General features: G+C 30.5%; 2 protein-coding genes and 1 long non-coding RNA gene across 5 annotated transcripts; 1 reads left to right on the plus strand and 2 right to left on the minus strand.

Annotated features, from left to right (window-relative positions):
- Window positions 1-6,752: 6,752 nt before the first annotated feature.
- LOC101505956 (uncharacterized) lies at window positions 6,753-7,857 on the plus strand. The gene is made up of 3 exons (XR_190289.4): window positions 6,753-6,927; window positions 7,289-7,373; window positions 7,511-7,857. It is a non-coding gene; the product is annotated as an uncharacterized lncRNA (long non-coding RNA).
- A 1,248-nt stretch (window positions 7,858-9,105) lies between these two features.
- On the minus strand, window positions 9,106-14,846 carry LOC101506159 (glycine-rich domain-containing protein 1). 2 transcript variants are annotated; one of them, XM_004512490.4, is made up of 9 exons: window positions 14,696-14,846; window positions 14,327-14,501; window positions 13,888-14,005; window positions 13,521-13,775; window positions 12,627-13,082; window positions 11,840-12,378; window positions 10,968-11,160; window positions 10,141-10,296; window positions 9,106-10,018 (listed from the first exon to the last, which is right to left on the minus strand). In XM_004512490.4, exons 2-9 carry the CDS (start codon window positions 14,482-14,484, stop codon window positions 9,257-9,259), a joined length of 2,637 nt encoding a protein of 878 aa, XP_004512547.1. In that variant the 5' UTR covers window positions 14,485-14,501; window positions 14,696-14,846; the 3' UTR covers window positions 9,106-9,256. The 2 variants fall into 2 exon arrangements, with proteins under 2 accessions (XP_004512547.1, XP_004512548.1); XM_004512491.4 differs by having other exon boundaries at window positions 14,327-14,508; window positions 14,696-14,841.
- A 794-nt stretch (window positions 14,847-15,640) lies between these two features.
- LOC101506704 (uncharacterized protein At4g37920) lies at window positions 15,641-20,976 on the minus strand. Of its 2 annotated transcripts, none has more exons than XM_004512492.4 (6): window positions 20,733-20,976; window positions 19,426-19,706; window positions 18,956-19,121; window positions 18,510-18,754; window positions 16,179-16,366; window positions 15,641-16,090 (listed from the first exon to the last, which is right to left on the minus strand). In XM_004512492.4, the coding sequence occupies exons 1-6, from the start codon at window positions 20,896-20,898 to the stop codon at window positions 15,874-15,876; spliced, it is 1,263 nt and encodes a 420-aa protein (XP_004512549.1). In that variant the 5' UTR covers window positions 20,899-20,976; the 3' UTR covers window positions 15,641-15,873. The 2 variants fall into 2 exon arrangements, with proteins under 2 accessions (XP_004512549.1, XP_073220198.1); XM_073364097.1 differs by having other exon boundaries at window positions 19,426-19,721.
- Window positions 20,977-24,686: the final 3,710 nt, after the last annotated feature.

Raw genomic sequence — 24,686 nt, forward strand, 5'->3', positions numbered from 1 at the left:
TATATATATCAGACAATTTACACGTACCTTTTTGAAAAAAAAAACTTTAATGAAATTTTTGAATAAAAAAGATATATTTTTCGAATTTTTTAATAATTATTTTGTTAATCGAAAAATTAAAAAATGTAACTATTTTCTAATAGAAAATTTGATTAACAAAATCTTTATCGAAAAATTCATTTTTCAAATTTTTTGTCTACCGGAAATTTAGAAGATAATTTTTGTTTGCATATTGGAAATTTTGAAAACACAAAATTTGGTAAGCAAAAATTATTTTTAAATAGTTTTTTTTTATTGAAAATTTCAAAAACAAAAAATTTGGTAGGTAAAATTTTTTTTCAAACTTTTCTTCCCTATTAAATTTCGAAAACGGAAAAATTTGATATGTAAATAATTTTCTCAACTTTTTTTGCCTATTAAAAATATTGAAAACGAAAAATTTGGTAGAAATTTTTTTTTGTCAGCTTTATTTTGTCTATCAGAAATTTCTAAAAATTAAGTGTAAAATAGATTAAAAAAATTTCAATGAAAAACAACAAAAATGGTAGAAATAAAATTGAATGTTTTAAAAATTGTGCAGTAGAGGTCAAAGTTAGGGATATAGAATCTAATTTTCTGAAATAGACTAACTAAATTATTCATCAACAAAAGTAGGAATGACCAATTCATTTTTATTAAGACCCACAATATCAAAATATTTAATTGTTTCGAATTAAAATATTGCATTGAAATCGAGAACACTTTATTGAGATTCAACATTTTGTTTATTTCAATTTTGTTCTATTTATTAGATAATATACAACCAATAAAATAACATTATGTTCTGTTTTCCTCCATTTAATTTAATTTAATTCTATATCACTTCATGTCATTCCATAACACAAATCTATACATACACTTGAGTTAACCAGATAGATAGTATTATGTGGTCATGTCTGTCTCTAAGCATTGAAGATTGTAGCATATGGTTTTTGTTTTTGGCAAGGAGCAATTCTAGAATGCATTAATTTGATTTTGTATTTTAAAAAAATAAAATAAATTCTATTATAATTTATAAATTTAAATTCAAACCTATATCAAAAATTAAGTTAAGACTAGGCAATTGGATCAATGTCGATCAAAGTCACAACTACTTGCTAGAGTGCATTATTATATTTTATACATACACGCAATTGGATTTTGAGGAGTTGGTAACGCCTACGTTATTAATCAATATCGATAAAGGTTACAACTACTTCACATTAAATGACTTTGTTGAATAGTTTGTCAATTCCTCTACATCATTAATTAATTAATTAATTACTACCTCAACTTTTAAATATAAAATTCTACAAATTAAATTACGAAAATTAAAAAAATATGTAGTAATATTAAATTAGTTAAAAATTACTTTTATTTTTATAAATTTATTTTTGAAGAAAAAGAATCAATAATATTTTTATAATAATAATTATTGTTGATTACAAAAAATATATACATTAATTAGAAGTATGTTAGTAAAAAATAACTAATGTAATTTAAAAATTTACAAATATCTTATAAAAAGAAAAAAAGAAAGACGAAGATAATTATCTATAACAAATTCCCCTAGTCTTCGCCAAAGTAATTCGCATATAGATTTAATCCAAGTAAAGAGCCTTTACTACTCTTAATTTAAACTACTTTTAATTTAATTCAATTTTTTATATTTTTAATAACTAAATTTATCAGTTATAAACGGTAATTTAAACAACAACCTTAACACTAATTTAATTCGGATTTCATAGTAAAATGAGATAATTACATTTCTTAAATTTTTTTGCTTATAATTTGTTATGGATGAACTATTTATTAAATATTCTATATGAATAAGAAAAAAAATGTAATTTCAACGAATTAGAATTAATATGAGGATGTAGGAATATTCCTAAATTTGGGTGATTCCACTTTAATTTAATAAAATATATTAAATTTTATTAATTTATTTTTACTTATATATTTTGCTAGGGAGGGAGTATTTGCAACTGGATAGGATTTAGACTCTCTATGTTGTTTGAAATAGCTATAGATGAAAATGAATACACATTCCCATTGGCTATAAGGGATTATATAGTGCTGTATTTTTGGTGGAGTAAACATGCACCACGTAGATATCTATTAGAGTGACACAATTTTAATTTCAGTTGGACCAACAAATATTATTGCCACATTATTATTTTAAGAAGAAGATCATTACCATTAATATTTTAAAGAGGGGAGTGGTTTGGAGGAAAGGGGAAAAGAGAAACGATGGATTAGTAAACACTTAGAAGAGTACGTTTTTGGAGAGGATTAGAGGATCAATTATTTTAAAATTTATTTCAAACCTTCTAAAGTCTTTCTTCAAATAATTAATTTTTGAATTCCACCATATTAGAGTTTGATCTAATGAAGTAAAAAGTAATTAATATCCATGCAATCAGATGAAGGACTACTTTTCATCTAATTATTAATTATTACTATGTTAATTACTAAATTTACACACCCTAATTTTTTCAAAAATTATGAAATTAAAACCCAGTTTTCAAATGATCACTAAAAGTGAACATTACAATTTTTTTAATTAAAAAAAATTATATTAACTAAAACGAAATCATCAAAAATAAATCTGATATAGAAAAAGGTGGATACATCATTTGAACAAAAAAAAAGAAGCAATGTGAATAAGTTCAAGACATTTATTTGCTTCTCTTGGAGAATAACTAAGAGAGTAGGTTCAATCTGTCTAATGTAATATAGAGATAATCTTTTTGAAGAGGATAAACACATGAGTAACCTGAGTATACAATATATTGATCGTGAAGAGGAGGGTTAGAGTCAATTTCAAAAATAACATTACGAATACCATTATCACGAGTCAATAAAACACCAATGCAATAAGCGTACAATATTTCAACAAATAAGGAGCTACTAGATGCCACTTTGCAGTAGAAACCACAAATGAACTCGCCATTATGATCGTTAAGGATTTCCCCACACCCACAAGTCGATGAACCATCAATATGAGTGTAAACGCTATCAACATTCATCTTTATAACCCCACATAGAGTTTAATTCATGTTTTTTTATTAGGGTTAATAAAGAATTATAAATAAAGTCAATTTGGTTAGATATGTAATGCCACAAACCACTCTTCATCTTTATATATCGGAAGAAAACCAAAGAATTTCAATCTTTTTAAAGTTAATTAGTTGCCATACCAAATAACATTTTCCATGTCCAATGAATGTTTTCAATATTGTTGTGAGTAAGATTTCATTTAAGTCAAGCATAAGTACCAAAAAGGCAAAACTAAATAATTAACTCTAAAATTCAAGCATAATAACTCTATTGCAAAGTACACTACGCGAAAAATGGTATTTTACAACGCTTTTTTTAAGCCATTTACAGCGCTTTTTCAAAAAATTAAGCGCTGTAGTATCCAGCGCTGTAAAAAGATACAACAGCGCTCTTTAAAATAAAAAAAAAAAAAGCGCTGTAAATCTCTTCTAAAAACGCGCTGCTTGTTGTATTAGTTTTACGGCGCTTTTTAAAAAAAGCGCTGTAATATGCATTCCTTTATTTCAATTAGATCTCTTTCTGGGATTATAACAACAATCTCCTTCATAAATCGTAATATACAGTATCCGCAGTCTATGTTGTTAGTTTGACGAGAGCACTATAAAATAAAACATATAAGTCAATAAATATTTGTGGATTGATTGTTAATGAAATTTTAAAGCCAAACATTTCAAACCTTTATTAGAATCCATGTGATTTATTTGATTTTTGCTTCGACACTGTAGCACCCATTTGAGCTCGGAAAACTTGTAAAACACTATCAAATAAATGTGATTATTAGCATTAACAGACACATTATATATATATATATAAGAAATAAATGAATAAATGAATACAATACCTGAAGAGTGCGAAGAAATACGTAGAGTTCATAAGGTTACGGTTTCGTTTAAGAAGAAACAGCGAGAATGCGCAGAAATACGAACGGTTCGTAGGACAGAGTAGGGTTCTCATTGAGAAGAGTATGTAATAATGTTCGTAGGAATAGTAACAAATATGGAGATGATTTGCAATGGAGATGGTTAACAATATGGTTCGTAGGACATTAGGGTTCGCAATGAGAAGGATAATGAAGAGGAGAAGGACACTGAAGTGTAGTGAAGTTTATGTAATAAAGAGGAAACTGAAGCGATTTACTGTTATATTTTATTTTTTAAAAGCCTATTACAGCGCTTTTTTTAAAAAGCGCTGTAAAAGACCTCCTTATTTTATTTTTTAAAAGCCTATTACAGCGCTTTTGTTAAAAAGCGCTGTAAAAGACCTTATTTTATTTTTTAAAAGCCTATTACAACGCTTTTTTAAAAAAGCGCTGTAAAAGACCTTCGTATTTTATTTTTTAAAAGCCTATTACAGCGCTTTTTTTAAAGAGCGCTGTAAAAGACCTCTTTATTTTACTTTTTAAAAGCCTATTACAGCGCTTTTTTTAAAAAGCGCTGTAAAAGACCTTCTTATTTTTTTTTTTAAAAGCCTATTACAACGCTTTTTTTAAAAAGCGCTGTAAAAGACCTTCTTATAGTAATTTTTTTAAAGCCTATTACAGCGCTTTTTTTAAAGAGCGCTGTAAAAGACCTCTTTATTTTACTTTTTAAAAGCCTATTACAACGCTTTTTTTAAAAAGCGCTATAAAATACCTTCTTATTTTATTTTTTTAAAGCCTATTACAGCGCTTTTTTTAAATAGCGCTGTAAAAGACCTCCTTGTTTTACTTTTAAAAGCCTATTACAGTGCTTTTTTAAAGAGCGCTGTAAAAGACCTCCTTATTTTATTTTTTGAAAGTCTATTACAGCGCTTTTTTACAGACTTTTTAAAGCGCTTGTCCAAAAGCGCTGTAAAAGACCTCCTTATTTTTTTTTAAAAACCTTTTTACAGCGCTTTTCCAAAAAGCGCTCTAATAAGTCCTTTAATTATGTGAAATCAAAGTCTTTTACAACGCTTTTTTTACAGCGCTTGTCAAAAAAGCGCTGTTGTATCCTCCGTTATTTTTAAAATATCATACAACAGCGCTTGTATTTAGTAAGCGCTATAAAAGACGCGCTATAAAATGTCATTTTTGGCGTAGTGGTAGTTGGACATATTCATAATCCCTCACAACGTGCATAGTTGTCTCATGTGTAGAGAGACAACGCTAACAAATGTCGTCGGAGGCCATACTTCTATGACACCTCTCAACATTTGTCAAGAGTCTCCAGTGTGCTATCTTCCAAAACATCGTCCTAAATTTGACTAGACCTTGCTAATTCCAAATCTCATTGAACAATGTTATCAAGTCAGTGGTATCATGGTTTGGGAGTAAATTGGCGGTCAATGGCTGACAACCATGTGGGGAAATCCGGTGAAGCATAAGTTGGAGGCTTCAAGAATTGAATTTTCCTACAGATTGACTTAGACAGATTTTTTTGCAATTTATTCCAAGTCCAATTTGTACTATCGGTGTAGTTCGATACAGAAAACTCAGATTCTCTAAGTGGAATGATTTGAAATATTAACTCAACAAGCTTTTTATAGTCAAATATCTAGTGTTCTTCTCAAAATTTTGTAGAATGATTATCACGAATAACTTATCCTACGTTATAAATAATTATTAAAAAAAGAACTCATTTATATTTATATTTTTAATTTTGTACACATCATAATAATTATTAACTAAATTAAATTTAACTCAAAGTTTTGGATGCGTCATTGTATATGTAAATGGATAGTAGTAGGTGATAAGATGTTGAACAACAAATGCAATGGAGGACTTCAAGTGAAAGTGACGGTAAAGAATAGTTACCGTTGTGGTTAATTTTAGATTTTTAAAAGCAAGTTTAGATCTTTTAATTAGTATAGTTAAAATAAAGAAGAGATCAAGTGTAGAGTATTTGACTAGTATTACACTAGTTAATAATTTCTATTTTGATAAATATATTATTAAATTTAAAATAATTTAATATACCATACTAAAATGTGTAAAGACTAATGTTTAATACACTTTTATTTAACCACGTTAATTTTTACTTATTTAAAAAACATTATTAATTGGGCGGTATAAGAGTAATCAGTGTTGCAGAGATTTTACTTATATGTTAAAAAAAAATAATAGTGAAGTAGAGACCATATTAAGAGAGAAGAAAATTTGTGCCCTCTACCCCTTATTTTATCTATAACAAAATACCATGTCCCACAACATTTATTGTTTATTTTAAGCTTAATTGCAGTTTTGATCCCTCTATTTTAACTGAATCGCGAAAGTAGTCCCCCCATTTTGTTTCTCTCCAGTTTTGGTCCCCAAGCAGAATTTTGGTCCAAAACTTGATGATTTTTTTTTTTTTTGCATTTTTTTAAGTCACACAATGCCTCAAGATCTCATTTGCAACAATTGTACTTGAAATATATGATCATAAATGGTGTAGTACGGCTTTAAAAACTAAAATTTCATCAACTTTTGGACTAAAATTCTGTTTGGGGACCAAAACTGAGAAGAAACAAAATGGAGAAACTACTTTCGCGATTCAGCTAAAATAGGGGACCAAAATTGCAATTAAGCCTTTATTTTATCAACTTACTCTTCCTTATAAGAGCTCTATTTGAAATTTGGTTCCTTGAGAAAAAGGCTAGCTACCTGGCTGGTCCTAGATGTAAAGTGGTGGTAGAATAGATGCTCCTATTTGTTCTTTTTTTCTCTAGAAAGTGCTTAATTAATCAAAAACAAAATCCCCCTTTCTTTTTCTTCTAGCTAGTACATATTTGCAATAAGTATAGAGCTGAAGATAGTAGAAATTGTGTATCATAACTTGTGATTTGAGCCCAAAACTTTCCTGAAAATGAATGATCCCAAGAATGCTTATCCCTACCCTCCTCAACCTCAAGGTAACTTTATCATCTTTCTTCTCTTCATACAAACTATATTGTTGATTATCAAATAATATTTGAAGCCTTATTTCAATTTTCAACCACACTTTTTTTTTTTTTTGTAAATAAGAGCTTTCTAATTTCTATCAAAAACTATGCTTAAAAGTTTCATCCCTTGAACCCAAAAACATTTTTTTTTCTCACATATATGATATGATAGATTAATGGTTGAGAAAACAACCCCCTAATTTTCCTTTTTCATTTTTTTAGATAAAAATTGCATTTTTTTTTTCTTCCACTTTTTCCTTCTAATTTGTTTTGTACATTTATATATTCATAAATCATGTCTTTAATTTGTGGGGAACATTTTTGTTGTCAGGGTATTATCAAGGTCCACCAGTGATGGCACCACCTCAATATGCTGCTCCACCACCTAGAAAACAAACTGGATTCCTTGAAGGATGGTCAGTTCCCCAACTTTCCTTATTTTTTTTTTATCCTAAAAAAACCAAATAACATGGCATAAAAAATTTATATATTTTAATTTATTTTTTGTTTGTGTTTATGTAAATTTGTATTAATTTTTCTTTCTTAATTTCAGTCTTGCAGCTCTATGTTGTTGTTGCCTATTAGATGAGTGCTGTTGTGACCCTTCAATCTTATGTATCACCTGATACAATATGAAAGTTCATGCAGCTACAAAAATATAAATAAAGAAATTAATTACCAAATGATGCTTCAAGCGAGCTTAATTCAGTTATATGTATAGTTGAATATATAGTTTTACTTGTTACTTTTATTTAAAGTTTTTAATTGTGCTATGATCAATCTTATTTTCATTTCCAACTTTGTTGTAAGTTGTTTTATCTTGTAGACGTGGTTTTACATATTTTCTTGTGATTTAATAATATGTAATGCAATGTGGAAAAATAAACAATTCTTGAGTAACATTGGGTCCCCTTTGTTCCCTTGATCACCTTTATTTATTTTTGTGAATTCATCAATTTGAATTTGAATTTGATTTTAATTGAAACGTGGAACGTAACTTTGGCTAATCGTCAAAACTTTATTCAAGAGCTAGCTTTGTGGCAGTTTGAACTTTGTGATGTGCTCTTTTTTGTAATGTAACCATTCATCTCATACTATAATATCTTATTTGCAATATTTGTTTGTATCATAGTATTATTTATCACTTTAGGTTATCAATTAAACATTAATTAATTTGTCTGCTAATATATTCTTGATTTAAGAACTAAATCAAGATTTTTTTTGGGTTTTTAGTTGTGAGTTTGAATATTCTTTTTTTAATTATTGGGTTAAAGATGAAAATCAAAAGGAAAGAAGATGAAATGTTAAGGATTCTTAAAGGAAGAGGATGAAGAAAGGGGAAAAACAAAGAAATTTATTTTTATTTTCTAAAACACAATATTTTAATTTAAAATAATTACATGTAAAATAAAAATAATTTTTCAAAAAAAAAAATTCAATATCATTGTTGAAATATGTGTTAGATTTAGGATCTTTTTCAATATGCATATGTTGCCTCTTCTTTAAAATTGATTGATCAAACGGATTGGAGATCTGAGATGAAACATATTGATCACAATGGTTAGTTTACCTTGTCTTAGTTTTCTTGAGGTCTGTAATTCTCTAACCATTTATAGACATATGTTAGAGATATTTATGTTAAAAGTAAAAAAATTTATAGCATCTAACAATTGTGATTAACAGGATAAAAACTATTTACATTGATAATATATATATATATATATATATATATATATATATATAAAAATTAAATTTTAAAAGATATGAGAAGAGAAAGAGATATGAGAAGAGAAAAATATTATTATTTTTGAAAAGACAATAGTATCCCTTAAACTAAAAAGACATTAAATAAAAATAATTTGATAGAATTATTATTTATTCCCTTTATTTGTTCGAAATAAGAAAATAAGGAAACGTGACAGTTAGGAGTAGCTTAAAATCATTTATAAAGTAGTGTGTGTGCTATCGAAAGTATAAACATATTTAGAATGTGAGTGCAGTTGCTCTTTGGTTTTAAGTTGCAAATCTTGCTATCAAAATCCATAAATTCCACAATGCAGGAGAATTTAACCGAACGAATTATCTTGATACCCTTCTTATTGGGGCATGCACAAATAGAACAGTGTAAGGTCGCAATTATACAGCTAATTTAATGCAAATCAGAATCTCATTATATATCATTGATTCAACTCTCATGTTTATTCATTACACGTTATTTCTGTTTAATAAATACACAAATAGAAGAGATCTAATAGACATAGGATTGCAGTACTTATTACACATAACATCAAACATGGCTTCATGCAGCAGCAACTGGCTCTTCATTGATGCAGTGTGCTTCCTCGTTCAAATGCTCGTTGAAGCCACATTTACTGTCCATAAGATCACCACCACAACCACCGCATCCTCCACCACAGCCTCCACCACACCCACTACTCTTCTTCATGCTGTCATTTTCATATCCTCCACTCTCCACCATGTTTCCACACCCTCCTCCACAACCTCCACACCCTCCACCACAACCACCACTCCGCAGAGTATTTCCACACCCTCCTCCACATCCTCCACCACAACCACCACCACACCCACCACCACACCCACCACTCTTCGTCATACTTCCACACCCTCCTCCACATCCTCCACCACACCCACCACCACACCCACCACTCTTCATCATACTTCCACACCCTCCTCCACAGCCGCTGCCACAACCACCCCCACAACCACCACTCTTCATCATACTTCCACAGCCACTGCCACAACCACCACCGCAGCCCCCACAACCACTACTTGTCACTACATTCCCACAGCCACTACCACAACCACTACCACACCCTCCACTTGAGAGTACAACCTTTTTTGTTATCCCAGCATCTCCAGTGCCCAATTCACTGCTTAACTCCACTCTGTTCAAGTCATTCGTTACAATTTCCTCATCAGTGTCATTCATCTTCAAATCTTTACTTTTAGCAATAATGCCTTCATATCCTTCCTTTTTCATTATATCAGAAGCAATAAAAGCCAATATGATACCAGGCAACACCATCCACTTTTCCTTTGCCTATTTAATTTTAGAAAGGAAAAACCAAACAGATTGGAGAAAAAAGCAGAAATTAAGAGTACAATATTGTTAACAAGAAAATCTTTAATATAGTATTAGTAACTAGCAAGAAAGTGAGGTACCAAAACAAGTTTAGATTTCAAGTCCAGCAATGCTACTGCTTTTCCATAAGGATCTTCTATGGAGAATTCAACTGCTGTTAAGAAGTCCATTTCATTTCCTTGATTCACATGATATCTCAGTTCATATTCTCCCTTTCTTCCCGGAAAAATTTTCACCTGTGCCAAAAATCAAATCAAATGAATTTCATAACAGTTTGAACATTGTACCAGCCCAATTCTCTCTCATGTTCATCTTTTACAATTTAATGTCTAAGGCAGCTAATGAGTTCCATGCTCAGATCATATAGATACACTTTGTGAATTTCTCATTCTCAATAGCTTTCGCAAACAGAATAACAATTTTGAAATTTTAAGAGGATTTCTTATGAAGCAATGAAAATTACATACAAAGCAAGACAATAAGAGAGTATATAATGTGTATTATCCAGTCATTGTCAATCTCGCAAATTTGAGAATATATGCACTGTGTAACTTTCAACTGGGCAAATTTGATACCCCGTTCCAGACAAAAATAAATTGGAGCCTGGATTTGAGTTTGATTGTCTCTCAACATGGTATCAAAGACGCTCTAGTTATCATGCCATTGCCAATGACTAGGTTTTTAAAATGTATGCACTTAGGTGTAGGCCTCTCTGCGAGGTACAGAAGAAAATGGGATTAGAATATTTGTGCTTCTTATTTTAATCCTAACATCACCTTGAAGTCCACATTATTGACAGCAATATACCCTTCATTTGATTTGCGTATACATTGAATGAACAAGAATCAAAACCAAGAAATTTCATGGCATGACAGGATGGTTTTAGGACAGAAAAATAAATGCTTACCAGCTTGGTGCCTGTAAGCTCAAAGATATGGCCATCATTCTTGCTTTTGTTTGGAAGGTGTAACAACCAAAGGTTGTCCATAAAACTCCACCCATTTTCCATGTACTCAGCAAGAGTGCGAGTTTCACCAGACTCCCTGAGGCCAACAACCTCCTTGCCAAGGTTTTCTACATTCTTTACGTTATTCAAGTCCCTGGAATGTAATCAAAGATATGAAAGACCATCACGAGCTTCCGACAAGCGTCAGTAATTTTGCATATAGATGTAAACTTCACGGAACTCAGACATAATGACAATCGTAAGCAATATCAATTTGTACAGATCTTTGTTATTCGACTAAATTGTAAGGCAACCACATGGAAAAGTGTGCTTTAAGCAGATAATTCAGCTCAACTAGTTCAACTGCAATACCAAGTGCTCCATGTTTTCTCATAAGTATCCTCAACCTAAATAGCTTCTGCAGGCATTTATCCCCCCTATTTGTGACACAATATTTGCGCCTAAACGAATTTATCTCATAAATGGATTGTTGATTTTCAGTTGGCACCACCTCAACTATTATGATACTTATGACCGAAGGCTGAAATTTGTATTGAACCATATCTCCACATAGAAAGATAACGCTATAATGACAATCAAAATTGGCTTTTTATTCAAAAAAATTGTCTATCAGTATACACATTTACAAACACATGCGGTGGATCAACACAATTGACAATCTTGGAATTAGATGCAAGCTAGCAGTAGGTGGTTCAGAAATTATTCAAACGCAATAAAACTAGTTGACATTACCAAGACACAAAACATATCACATTTGAAGCAGTAAATTACACGCTAAAATCAAATCTCCCAATGATAAGAAAATGATGTACCTCATTTGCAGGCTGATGATTCTGGTGCCATTTTCATCTGTGACATGAGCCCAACCCTTGGCATGTTGAGGCTTAACAGGAAGGTTAAAGAAACATGTATTTTTGGACACTGGACGAGATTGAGTCAATTGGAACGTATATGGGGCAGGAACTGGAGCAGTAAATGAGATGGCTACTCGTAACAGGATTGGCTTTGTGCTCATAGTACCAGAGCTTGGCACCAACTCCAACCATTTCTCAATGTAGAGCTTTGAAACTGGATCAAGATAGTCTTGCATAGAGAATACAACAGAACCTAGTGTCTTTGGTGATCTTCTTAATGATAACTTTGAAGAAGAATGGGACATGAGTTCAAAAAGCAGCTCCCCAGTAGGTTCACATTGGAAAGATGCAACATGTTTCTCTCTAGACTCTGACAAAATACTAAGTCTCCTTTTAGCATCAAAGAAAGCATCAGGCTGTGATTTGGAAAATAAAACAAAGATACTTCCTTCCTGTCCATCTGGTAAGTTTTTAACATCAACAAATTCCAAGAAAACCTAGAAAAGGATTCAAGAGGAAATTACATATACTCTTGTACATCATAAGCAGAAGCTGTTTTGATGATAGCTATTCAGTATAGTCCACATTTTCCTATGTCCTTGCAGAAGAACAAGATATGGCAATAAATGTTGCATCAACTTGTTTATACATGTTAGTAAAAAAACTTGTTTATACATGTATGCACATAATTCAGGGCTAGAGCTTAAAATATGTAACATAATAAGGCAAAGAAATCTTTAAGTACCTCCACAACATTCCGGTCTTGAAGCAATTTTTCATGTAGCTGCTCATTGGAAGAAACAGCCTTCTTACAAATCACGCTAGATGAAAAAGGGCTACTTGTGATAGGAGATGGTGCATTACCCTTATACATTGCCCCAGCCTTCCAATATCTAGTACCAAATGTGTTTTCCCACTGTTTGGTGGTTCCAGAAAACCCAACATCCAGTTTCTTTCCTTTAGTTCTGTCCGAGTCGGTATCATCGTGCTCCAATACTTTTCCAAGTGCCTCATTGAGGTCTTTACAATAAGAAACTGGATGTAACTGGTGAGAGTGCCAGATAAGGTCAATGTCATATGTTGGAACGCAGAAGCGTTTTATACCGTTCTCCTTGTTTTTCTTGATAAGATACAAAAAGCCTTTGTATCTGGCCACAGCTTCCTTGATAAATGTATCACTTTTCACGTAAGGTCTTGACACCTATCACAAAAACAGGGAATGTAGAACCCATTTAGATGATGCAGCATTTAGCCTAGCCGTGCACAACAAAATATAACTGGTAAATGAATTTCACAAAATTTACTGTTATCCAATAGACTAACAACTGAACAGTACATTCATACATTAACATGTATCATATAAATATTAATGTTATTTGGAGATGCTGTCATACACATAGCAATTAAAGATGTTCTGAATACTTGATAAAATCAACGATGAATCAGGTTGAGCACAAAATCCAAACCATGCAACATCCAAAACAAAGATATGGCAACCAGAAATCATTGGCCTGGTATGCCTTAATGGCATAATTAATTCTGTTGGAATATCAAGAATTAAGCATATCAAACATTAACTTCATTATTTGTGCTATGTAAAACATTACAACTAGACAAATTCTACTCTCCTTTACCTTACCTGGTAAAAGAACGGGCTCTGCCTCTTAGCAGCTGAAATCAGATCATACTTAGTGTGTTTTGCAAGACTAGTGATCTTTTTTGCGAAATCCTCAGGAATAACATTGATCAAATCAGAATTGTAGGGCTCATCAGGATACAATTTGTTCCAGATTTCTTCCGTTTGACTGCCACAAATTCCTTGAACAGTAGAGACAACATCAAAGTTATCAAGTACACGTCCAAAAAGTTCCTCACAGTCCAATTTGTACCTTACCTGTGTAAAGTAAAGAAAAGAAACAAATATAATTACTAGCAACTCAACCCTTCATCAAACAAACAGAAATGAATAATAAGAAATAGTGACTATCCCATGCACTAAAGCGTACCGGGTTGAGCCTGTGACAGTGCCAAATCCATTCACAGTCAAGAGGGACAACCAAAGGACCTTCATAAGTCCGAGATTCGGAATGTTTGGCAAGCAAGGGAAGCCAACAAGCATTATACCTAATCAAACATTTTCTTTGTTGTAAAATAAAGAAGTTGAATTTCTTTGAGACCCACACAACTCACAGATAGTAACTATGAAATGAAAAGATTGATTATAATTGGAAATGCACAACATCTCTTCCAATGGGTATGAAGTGCAGAAATAAATTAAAAACAAGAAAATAACTAATTTTGATGTGGCCGAAATGACCAACCCCGCTGTGATTGTTTGCAATATCAAGGACTGTGACACAACTGCAACCACTATTTAAAACCCTTATGATATAAAAGAAAAAAACAAAGAATCATACAAAAATATCCTTGTTTAGAGAATATTACCTATAGATAGCCCTGTCAAGCGCAGGACCTTCATAGAGATGCCGATTCCTATCAACAGCTGCAAGAAACTGAAGCTGTGTTTTAGCAACATCAACAAGGTCAACGCTTATTGCAATCTTCTGCGCTTCCATCCATTCCAGTTCTTGTTTTGGTTCCATCTTTCTCTCAGTTTAACCTGTAATCTTCAAAAATTGAAAATTCATCAACCAGACTAAAAGGTTTCATAAATAAATAAAAAATGATCAAAGTTAGAAAAAAGTGTACTAGATCAGATTATATACAGAGGAGAAAAATAAAGGAAAATTCAATTAAATGATGTAACAAACATGAAAGATCAAACGCATGAATAATTGTATGAGTAGCAACTACCAAAGGAAGAAGGAGGATCTGAATTCCACACTGCTTATTATGTTTTATTGAAATGCAATAGCCATTGTTACGTTATTATATAATACTAGCCAAATACAGTTACGTCCATTTTTGTTGTTCTTATAAACAAAAATATATTATGTTTATAATAGGAAGAAATATAATTTACATTTTTTTGACAGAATATTTTTATCTGAATTTGAGTTTTATATGTTAAAAAGAATTTAAATTTTATATATTTTTAAATTTCAAAAATAGGATAAACTTGTTTAAAAAGAGAAAATTATTAATTATTTCTTTTACCACAAAATTATTAATTATTTTAAACAGAATTGTAGTACAGTTGAGAGTAGTACAATACGCAAATTCAGCGAAGTACAACTACTCTTACTTTATCCACAACATTGAATAAAAGATTCATTACCATTATTATTGAATAAAAGTATTTTGTGAATGAAACGTAGAGTTTTCCTAATCTCAACCAACTCAATTTTGAATTATTCGAAAATTCAGAAATAGTGAATTTTAGTTGCAACAAAGATATACTAGATATGATTCAACAAATATATACTGTAATTAGTATTAGAGAAATAATAACTTGATATAAACCTCAACCAACTTTGAATATTTATACAGTATTAACCTGATTTTAAATTGTTTTATCCTGAATATTGCTAATTTTCACAAAAGTACATTGCATACTACTAATATATCCAAACTGCCAAGGTCCCACGGTGACGTTGAGTTTTGATTTGTATCAGAAAATGACAAACCCAAATAATGCATTTGAAATGAAGGTAAAACTTTTATGTTGTCAAGATTTTTTTTAGTTACAAAGTGTAAATATTCATTTGGCTTTCCAAAAAGAATGAATGGAGAGTTTAAATACTTTTTATGAAGTTAACACCTTGTATTTTTTCAGCAAAAAAAAAACACACTTTGTAATAGTAAATAAAAACATCTAAATCATGTTAAATAACTAGTGAATTTTTACAGTTAATCAAAGTAGCTGCATGGACATTTTATATGCCGAGGCACATGTTCGAATACGAGATACCCCTCTTCTCCTCTTATACAAACTACTCTACAAATATTTGAATCTCCACTTCAACCCTGCCTCGCGCTTCTCTCGATCGAAAAAGGTGTCACGAACGGGAAACAAACTTATGACGAGCTACTTAAAACAGTTCTGATTGAGAGCCATCTTCTGTCTCAGTCTTCTGAACTGTGTTATTTTCCATATATTCCTTCTCAATGGTATCTTTGAGAATAAACAACCTCTGAATAACTATTGGATCGGTCATCTTTCTAGCTTCTCTCAAATCTGATTCTTCCTTGTTCAGATTATATGCATCAAGCATTATCTCAATCCATTTGTGCAGCTCTTTCGGGGTCCTGTTTAATCACATAAAAATTAGAGGAGTATCAGCACAATATAAAAGAGAGATATACTTCAGAATGAACCGGTACGAAATTATCTCACGTGTATAAAGCATTAGGATCCTTGGCTTGATGTTCGTCGCCAGGGGAGAAAGCCGTTGCCAAGGCAGAGAATCGCTCCTCAGGATCTATGATGTTTAACAAATGCTTCAGTAGCTTTATTTCTTTTGGAGCAATAGTCCTTAGGCTGCTCTTTGTGACCTTGTACAATTGGTACATTATCTCTTTCACCTGAACAACACAATATTGAGCAATATTGTTGAGTATACCCGTGTATTGCATTTAATGTGTCCATTTTTAATACATAGCTATGCCTAACTCTGACATTTTATCTCCCAAGACAAATTAGTAGTATAAATAAGGAGTAAATTTGAGAAAAAAATAATAATTGTATCTAGTATCTGTAATGAGGTTTAGATATAGGGACAATTTTTTTCTTCCTAGAAGGGGCATATAGTTAGAGACATAGTTAGTAGCAAATGGCCATATCCATCCAACAAATACTTATGATGTGAATCCAGCAAAATGGTCATACTATTAAGGAATGTCCTGCAAAACCCAAGCGGTTAAAAAGAATGACCACATCATTTTTATGTTTAAGAATTTTTTGACTAATGTTGAAAATCAATTTAATATGCACATTAAGATATTGTGCAATGACTCTATTAGATTTAGAGGACATATTTCTAATGAAATTGTAGGAATACTTGCGTCAAAAACGAATTTGTTGATAGTTGTTTCCTCTAAAATGAAACTTATGAGCTTGCACAGATTGAAATACAACTCAGTTCAATTCCTTCTTCAACTAGAATCTTTAAGATGAACAAAGTCATGCGAGAATTGAATGTAAAGAAAGATGAACAAAACACACAAGTTTGATAACCGAGTTCAGATTTCTCCTACATCTGAGGGACATATTCCGCCTTGTGAATATTCCACTATGAATTGTACACTTACACAATTTGATGCTATTTTCTCACTTGATCTTTGAAAATGATTAAGTTATAAACTTTCTCACTTTTTCAGTTATTCTTTAGTGTTTTCTTTTTACTCAAGAAAGAATGAATTGAATTTTTCAAGAGGAACTAATGAAGTATATATATAGTTCCTAAATTGAATAACTAATCCTAACAACCACTAACTGAAGTTGTTATGAGCTTCCAACAAATAACTAATCAACTCTGTCAGTTATTCATCAGCTTGAGTCGGCTTGAGATTGAGCCTGAAGCAGAAACAAAAAAGTCTGCAGAGCAATGCATGAATTGGGCCTAAATATCTATAGTACCATGATTCTACAGAATTATTTCTTGCTGTCCCTGTCCATATATATGCCTAAACAAACTGGCCCCGCTCAGCGGAAAAATCAACACTTGCTTGATGTCACTTGGACCTTCTTGAATCATCTATTACTTCCTGCTTCTCGTTTGAAGCTATGTCAACTGCTGTCACCTGCTTAATTGTCTTCCTTGTCAACTGTTGTGTATACAAAAGGCATCACTCCACCTTGCCTCCTCTTGGTGCTGACCTGTCACCAGAGTTTGCACCTTCGGCACCTTGATGATCAACTCACATTTCTCACCCACCAGATAGGTATGGGTTCCCATACACTTCTCTTATGCAACGCTATTTTATATTTCTATCCCTACTTCTCATATGAAGTTGTAACTTAAACGCTCACTACTTTTTGGATCATGTGGTGTACTCATTCGCATGGTGTTTTCTTACAACAACACAAAGGAGATGGATCTTGTTTGTATAGGTAATATCAATCAATTCTTTAAAGTTTTCTTAGATTGTACAATCTCATACATGCACAGTTTTGTGACCTCTCTCATTCTAATGTGAAACCAATTCATTCATAAGTCACTCTGCCTAGAAGCCTTCTAGGGGCTACTCCTTGTCCATGCTTCACCTATTGCATCGACGATCACTCCCTGCCCTCTTTAGCCTCAGGTAACACAAATTAGATCCTGCCCATGCCGATTAAATTTCCCTATAGTACAAATATGTGCAACAATTACATAGATTTGGGATCAATTTAGAGTTAGTGTCTCTACTGAATGAGTTTTCATACAGCTCTATAGACTTTCCGCAATTAACAGTTGTCACCAGCTTAGCTGTCATTGTAATAAGTAGTTTTAGTCACTTAATCTTTTATAACTGTGTTATGAAGCTAGACTTATATTAGTTCATACAAATACTTGTATCAGAACTCAGACCCTCTCAACGTATCTTGATTCATTGTTAAGTAAATCCACAAACAGTGAATTTCATTTTTGCACTACTGATTTACCTTTAAGAAGAGGGTACAATTGATATTAGAGGATAGAAGAACATAAACAAAAGCATGGTGCATCATATTTCAAATTCATACCTCATTCTTCATTGTTGTAGATTCTTTCGCTTTAGCCCAAGCACCACTTATCAACAATATCAATGAAGAATCAAGTTCTTTTGCCTTTGCAAGGCTTTTGATTTTCTTACAAGCTATGTCAATCGAAGGAGAATTGAGGATATCATCAAATTTGGCCTGCGCAGTATCTAACGTCTCCATATTTTTTAAAGTATTATCGTATGCACTGACGGCAGATAAGCATTTAGCACCAAGCCTAGCAATCCCTGTTCAAAAAATACATCAAAGATGAATAGTGCATTTTTACTATGATCAGTATAAAATTTTATTAATCTTGTTATTATAGCCGTAAACATTTGTCTATCATATTTTATCTCATTTTTCTGGTGATTCCTAGATTTAGAACAAATAATCATCAAAAGAAAAACACCAAAAAAAAAAAAAAAAATGCACTCGTGTACAATTACCATCACGATCCTCCAAGCTGTCGTAAGTGTCTGCAATAAGAGATAGGTAGCGGAAAAACTCTCCTGTGAAGTCTTTGCGCCTTCGTGCAACTATGGCATTAATGTCGGTCGGAAAATCTTGTATCTCCTTGAGAAGTTCATAGTGTTCTTCCATTTCATCATCAATCTGCAATGCTTACTCCTGATCAAACAGAACCGATGAAGAAGCTCTAAAACCAAACAAGTCCTAGATATGAACAGAAATACAAAATAATAACAATTATCTTATTACATGTTTAGCAAGAACAAAATCTTGTTAACTTTTTGTGTTCATTATATTTGGAGCCAAAAAAATCATACAAAGAAGGTTTATTTGATTTTTCAAAATTTCATTTGGTTACAGAAGATTCTTTCTTAACATCAACATTACAAGGATACATGGTTGTGAAGAACTTAAGAAAACATAGAGATAGAAGTATATAATATGTTACCTTTTTCACCCTTCTCCCCAATGAAGTAAATTTTTCCTTAATTATTGGGTCATTCTCCATATCAGCCCTTCTTTGGCACCTAATGAAGAAGCTATCCCTGTATTTCTTCCATTCCTCCCTAAATACCAAGTACTTCCTCCAATCCTTTGATTTGGTTTTCTCATTCAAAAATAAATCTATCATTTTGTCACAAAACTGAGTCATAGTGTAACCCTTTGCGATTTCAGTCTCTGCTTGCTCCTCCACTTGAGCCATGGAAGCACTGCTACTAGCATGTGGGCCTAAAAGGAATTTCACTTTTTAGTGAGACACAAAAATATTTACACCCAGAGACTAAATTAGTGGCGAAAAAACATCAGGAACAAAGTAACTATAAATATATAAAAAATGAACTGTAAAGATGCTCACTTGTTTCCTAACACAACTGGAAAGTAAATAACTTATTTAGATAAACAGCTTAATTAAGCGCTTATAGAATAAGTGGTTATCATATAAGGGTTTATGTATAAGTTATTTCTATAACAGCAAAAACAACCAAACATTATCCCACTAAGTAGAGTCGGCTACATGAATTAGACGATGCCATGTCTATCATATAGTACATATCTATCCAGCTCATTAGTCTTGAGGCCTTTTTTAATAGTTTCTCTTATAGTTTTTCTATATTTTGCTGCCGGCAATTTGACAACCCTTGATTTGATCTACTCTCATCGCTACAGAATCTACAGGTCTCCTTTACACATGCTCAAAACACCTAATCCGAATTTTCACCATCTTTTATATGGTAAGTGTTACCCAAACTCTCTCTCTAATGCTATCCCTAATCCTATCTCGTCTATTTCTACAACAAGATAAAATAAAGTCAAATTATTTTCATATAAACTATAAGTTGTTTTCATACGTTATTTTAGATAGCTTATGAAAATAAGCGGAAAACAACTTGTCATAAGTTGTTTCCGTATGTTCTCCCAAACACTCTCACACATGTTTATGCCCGTAGATAAGCTCAAATACTTCAATCCAATCATGCTCTAAAGCAGTAACAGTCTAATTATAATCTCTTACACAGTCAACAATTTAGTAAAATAGAAGAAGAAAAATTGATCTGGATAATCAAAATTAAAAAAAAAAAAAAAAAAAAGTAAATGTAACATGTTACTGGAATTTCCATTGTATTCAAACTCACATCTAACTAACTCTAGTTACACCCCTATGACTTCAAATGAATAGCAAGGTTTAATCTTTTTAACAAACACATGTTGGGCACACGAAAAGTAAAACAAACTAAGATGAAAAATGATACTTACTAGGAAGAGAAGCACATAGGAGAAAATGGGGTTTGAAATTATGAGCTATAAGTTTTGGTTTCTGGTTATGGAAGGAAGGAGTAAGAAGGTAACCGGTGCAGAGATTATCATTGAAAGGGGAGAAGGTGGTGTTAAAAGTTGAGGTACATAATTTGTAGCACTTCATGTTCAAATTGAGGTTGTTGTTTCAGCCACAGCAACAAACTCACTCTAACTTCACACTTCAGTAGACAATTGAAAGAATCTTTGTTTATATATTGTCTTATCCGTTTCATCAACAAGATTTTGGTACATTAATTTTAGGAAAAATATATCATATTAACCTTTTTAAGTTATAAGAAAATTGGCTAAATTACATTCTTGATCTCTTAACTTAATTTCAGGTAACGTTTTATTTCTTTATCTTTTTTTTTTCTCGACTTGATCCTTTATTTTAATTTTAAGTGACAATTTGATATTTTATGTTTTAAAATTTCAACAATGATATTCTTTTTTATACAAATATTTAAAAAAAATTTCAATAAAAACTCATAAAATTAATTATATTCTTCAATATAATACAAATTTCATCAAATTCGTAACACAAATCTTCAAATAAACTCATATTTTCATACTTTATTTGATATTTTTAGGAATAAAGGACTAAATCGGAAAAAAAGAAAGATAAATGACTAAAACGTTACCTGAAATTAAGTTAAGGGAGATGTAATTTAGCCAAGAAAATATTAGATCGGTCTTGCCACTTTTTTTTTTAGCAAATTAATAGTTTATGTTCGTATACGTTATAATTTTAAATTATTTTTAGTTTTAATATCATTTTAATTATTTTTTAGGTAGACTTTTTTAAAATTTTATTATAAGTGTTGTTATTCATTATATAAAAATAAAATAATAAATTTTTATGTAATTTTATGATTTGGATTAAGAAAATTGTATCTATTATTTTAAAAACTTCAATATGTATTTTACTCGAATTATATCTAGTTCTATTATTTTTCTGCAAGTTAATTGAATGTTTATATTTTTATGATATTACAATTAAAATTTCTTAATAATTACATGATTTTATTGAAAAAATGGAAGAATTGAATTTCAATTGTACTGATTTTAAATATGAATTGGATCATCGGTGTAAATATTTACAAACATAAATAGCAAATTTGACAAAGATCACAAAATTTGTTTAATTTAAAGATCACAAAATGTATTTCGTCTTAGTTTTGTAAATGTTAAATTGCCCTTTTGGTTCTTTATTATTATTATTATTATTATTATTATTATTATTATTATTATTATTATTATTATTATTATTATTATTATTATTATTATTATTTAAGTTTCATTATGGTCCATTAACTATGATTTTATTGGATACTATAGTATTTTCCGTTAGTTTTGTTTAAAAATGTTACATGTATCTTACTTGTCACTTTGATCTATTGAGTATGTTATCTGAGTCATTCGTATAAAAATTAAAATTAATGTTATATATATATATATATGTATGGACTATTAATTACCTTATCATCAAAATTGTTATTGTTATGTTAAAACTTTAAAAATTAAAAGTTGGAGAAATAGAAATAGAAAATAAAAAATCAATAAAATCAAAATTCGGATAAAATATAATGATCAGTATTATAATTAAGGTTTTAAAAATAATTCCGATTCTTTTGTTTGGTTTCTCATGTTAGAACCAAAATTTGGGAGTAAAACTCAGTGAACAATTTTTCTCCATTTAGTGGTTTAGAGTTTCTATTATTGTCGTAAGATACAGCAATCGTAAGAATAATTAAATTTAGAAAAAAAAAAATAACTCTTTATCTCTCAATCTAACGATCTTCATAGTAGTTGCACTAAACTGTAGAGAATTGAGTTTAGTTTTTATGACTTCTCTAAGCAAAATTGGAAGAAAATAAGATGCACGCTAATTCTTTCTCTAGAAAACATGACAGATGTTGAGAGGTTGTGTTAAATAGTGCCAAAACTATTTATAAGGTGAAGAAATATCTCACCTTACAAATCAATTTTATAGGAGTGAGACTCAACATAAATTCTAAGAACAAACTCAATTGTTTAGAAATACGTTAAAAGTAGAATCTTTATTACAATCTTAACATATCACTCCATGTATTCTAAATGTCTATTTAAAACAATTTGGAGATGAGATAACCATAAAAGAATTAATAATTTATTTTAATTATTTGAAAAATGATTCATAGAACTATACTCACAAATACCTAAAAAGTCCAATGAGGCATTGATAATGTCTTTGGACTAATGGGACAAGATATTGATTCGATTGGTCTAGTATCTTAGTAAATCTTCATATAAATTTAGATATGTAGGGTCGTACTAGCTCAAATATAGTTGATCTCTCCTATTTATATTGACTCGATTATCTCTGTGTAGTCTAAGCTTGATCTTATGACCAAATATTTGGTACGGAAAACAACTTCAAGTGTCATGCCCAAATGGTGACTTCGCTCTAGATGGTGTCATAATTGCATATTAAATTTTGTGATATAATATTTATTTTGAGTAATTTATTTCGAGAGCTGCTTTTTTCATTCTATTTTGTTAAAAAATTACACATATATTATATTTTTGGATGAGAAAATTTGTGATTTTTTTTCTTAAGAGTATATTTTTAAAGTGCATGTTATGTTAGGAACAAAGTTCATTTTACTTTTGAGTGCTATTACACTATTTTCTTAAACAAAAGAAAAAATAGTAACATATATAAAAACTATTGAATATGCACATTCATCTCAAAGAATTGTAAAAGAATGTAAAATTCATCCTCTTTCAATTAATTGAAGTTGAAAAAAAAAGTTTTACTTAATGTGGTCTACTTTAAAATTTGTTTTTTTTTTCATGGCATTTATGATGATGAATTCTAAGATAGTACCTCAATTCAACTAATTAAGTTAAAAATTTAAAATCATTTTCTTGTGTTTGGCATGAATGAAAATATACAAGAAAATTTCTAAGAAAATATCATATTTTTTGTATTATATCAATTTTAACTTATACTTTACCACCTTATCTAGTATACTATACATGATAGTTAATTGAAAGATCAATATTATCACACGAGATCTATTTAAGGAATTGATTTTTCTTTGTATGAAACTGTAAAAACTAATTTCTCGAGATAACTGATATCTATTTAAGAAATTGATCTCTTTCGCCATATATTTTTATATATACCGACTAACAATCAAACTTCAAATCAAAATAAACTTCAAATCAAAATAGTTAAGAGACCCAAGCCTCTTTTTAATTTAAAACAGATTTTATAAGAGAAAAACTAACAACTAAGAAACAGGGATACTATTAATTATTAAATTAAGACTTATTAGATCGGGGAAAAGGGATGAATGGAGCTAAATAAAATATTAAAAAAATTGAATTTCAATGCCTCACATTTTATTCTCCCCCAATTTTAGAGAATGACATAAAATAAAGTTTCCTTTGATCTAATTCAACCTTAAAATATGAGTAGTGTTAGATATATACAGAGAAAATTTATCTCCATAGATTTAACAATCATGAAATAGTTTTATGGATCCAAATCTGTTTAATAACCGGTGAACTATGTGTAAACACTAAAATATACTAATGAAATTCTTATCACAAATACTAATTAATTATAACAAACAAGATTCGACACAAATGATTGAATCTAATTTCAAATTTGGAGTTCATCCATTGATATAAAAAAAATATTAATTAAATATTAGTGAAAAGGAGATATCATTCTAATCCAAAGTGACCAGTTGTTTTACTATCCTTTTATAAAATTGTTTAGTCCGTTTGAATGTTACACACTTACTAAAAAATAACATAAATCCAAACAAAGTATTGCTCATAGCCAGCCTTTCTTCTAGATTTTTATATATATATATACATATATATCACGTATGTGCATATGCATGCATAACACATTTA

Source organism: Cicer arietinum, chromosome 8 (genome assembly GCF_000331145.2).
Source record: "Cicer arietinum cultivar CDC Frontier isolate Library 1 chromosome 8, Cicar.CDCFrontier_v2.0, whole genome shotgun sequence".
NCBI lineage: Eukaryota > Viridiplantae > Streptophyta > Magnoliopsida > Fabales > Fabaceae > Cicer > Cicer arietinum.

What these genes read in the sequence shown, in the direction of transcription:
- LOC101506159 (XM_004512490.4), bottom strand. Translation starts at nt 14,484, where the DNA reads ATGGAACCAAAACAAGAACTGGAATGGATGGAAGCGCAGAAGATTGCA. An exon ending in ATCATCAGCCTGCAAATGAG is followed by an intron (nt 11,161 to 11,839) that starts GTACATCATTTT and finishes ATTACATTCCAG; the next exon opens with GGACTTGAATAACGTAAAGA. An exon ending in TGAAATCTAAACTTGTTTTG is followed by an intron (nt 10,019 to 10,140) that starts GTACCTCACTTT and finishes AAAATTAAATAG; the next exon opens with GCAAAGGAAAAGTGGATGGT.
- LOC101506704 (XM_073364097.1), bottom strand. Translation starts at nt 20,898, where the DNA reads ATGAAGTGCTACAAATTATGTACCTCAACTTTTAACACCACCTTCTCC. An exon ending in CAGCTTGGAGGATCGTGATG is followed by an intron (nt 18,755 to 18,955) that starts GTAATTGTACAC and finishes TTTTTTGAACAG; the next exon opens with GGATTGCTAGGCTTGGTGCT. An exon ending in CTACAACAATGAAGAATGAG is followed by an intron (nt 16,367 to 18,509) that starts GTATGAATTTGA and finishes TGTGTTGTTCAG; the next exon opens with GTGAAAGAGATAATGTACCA.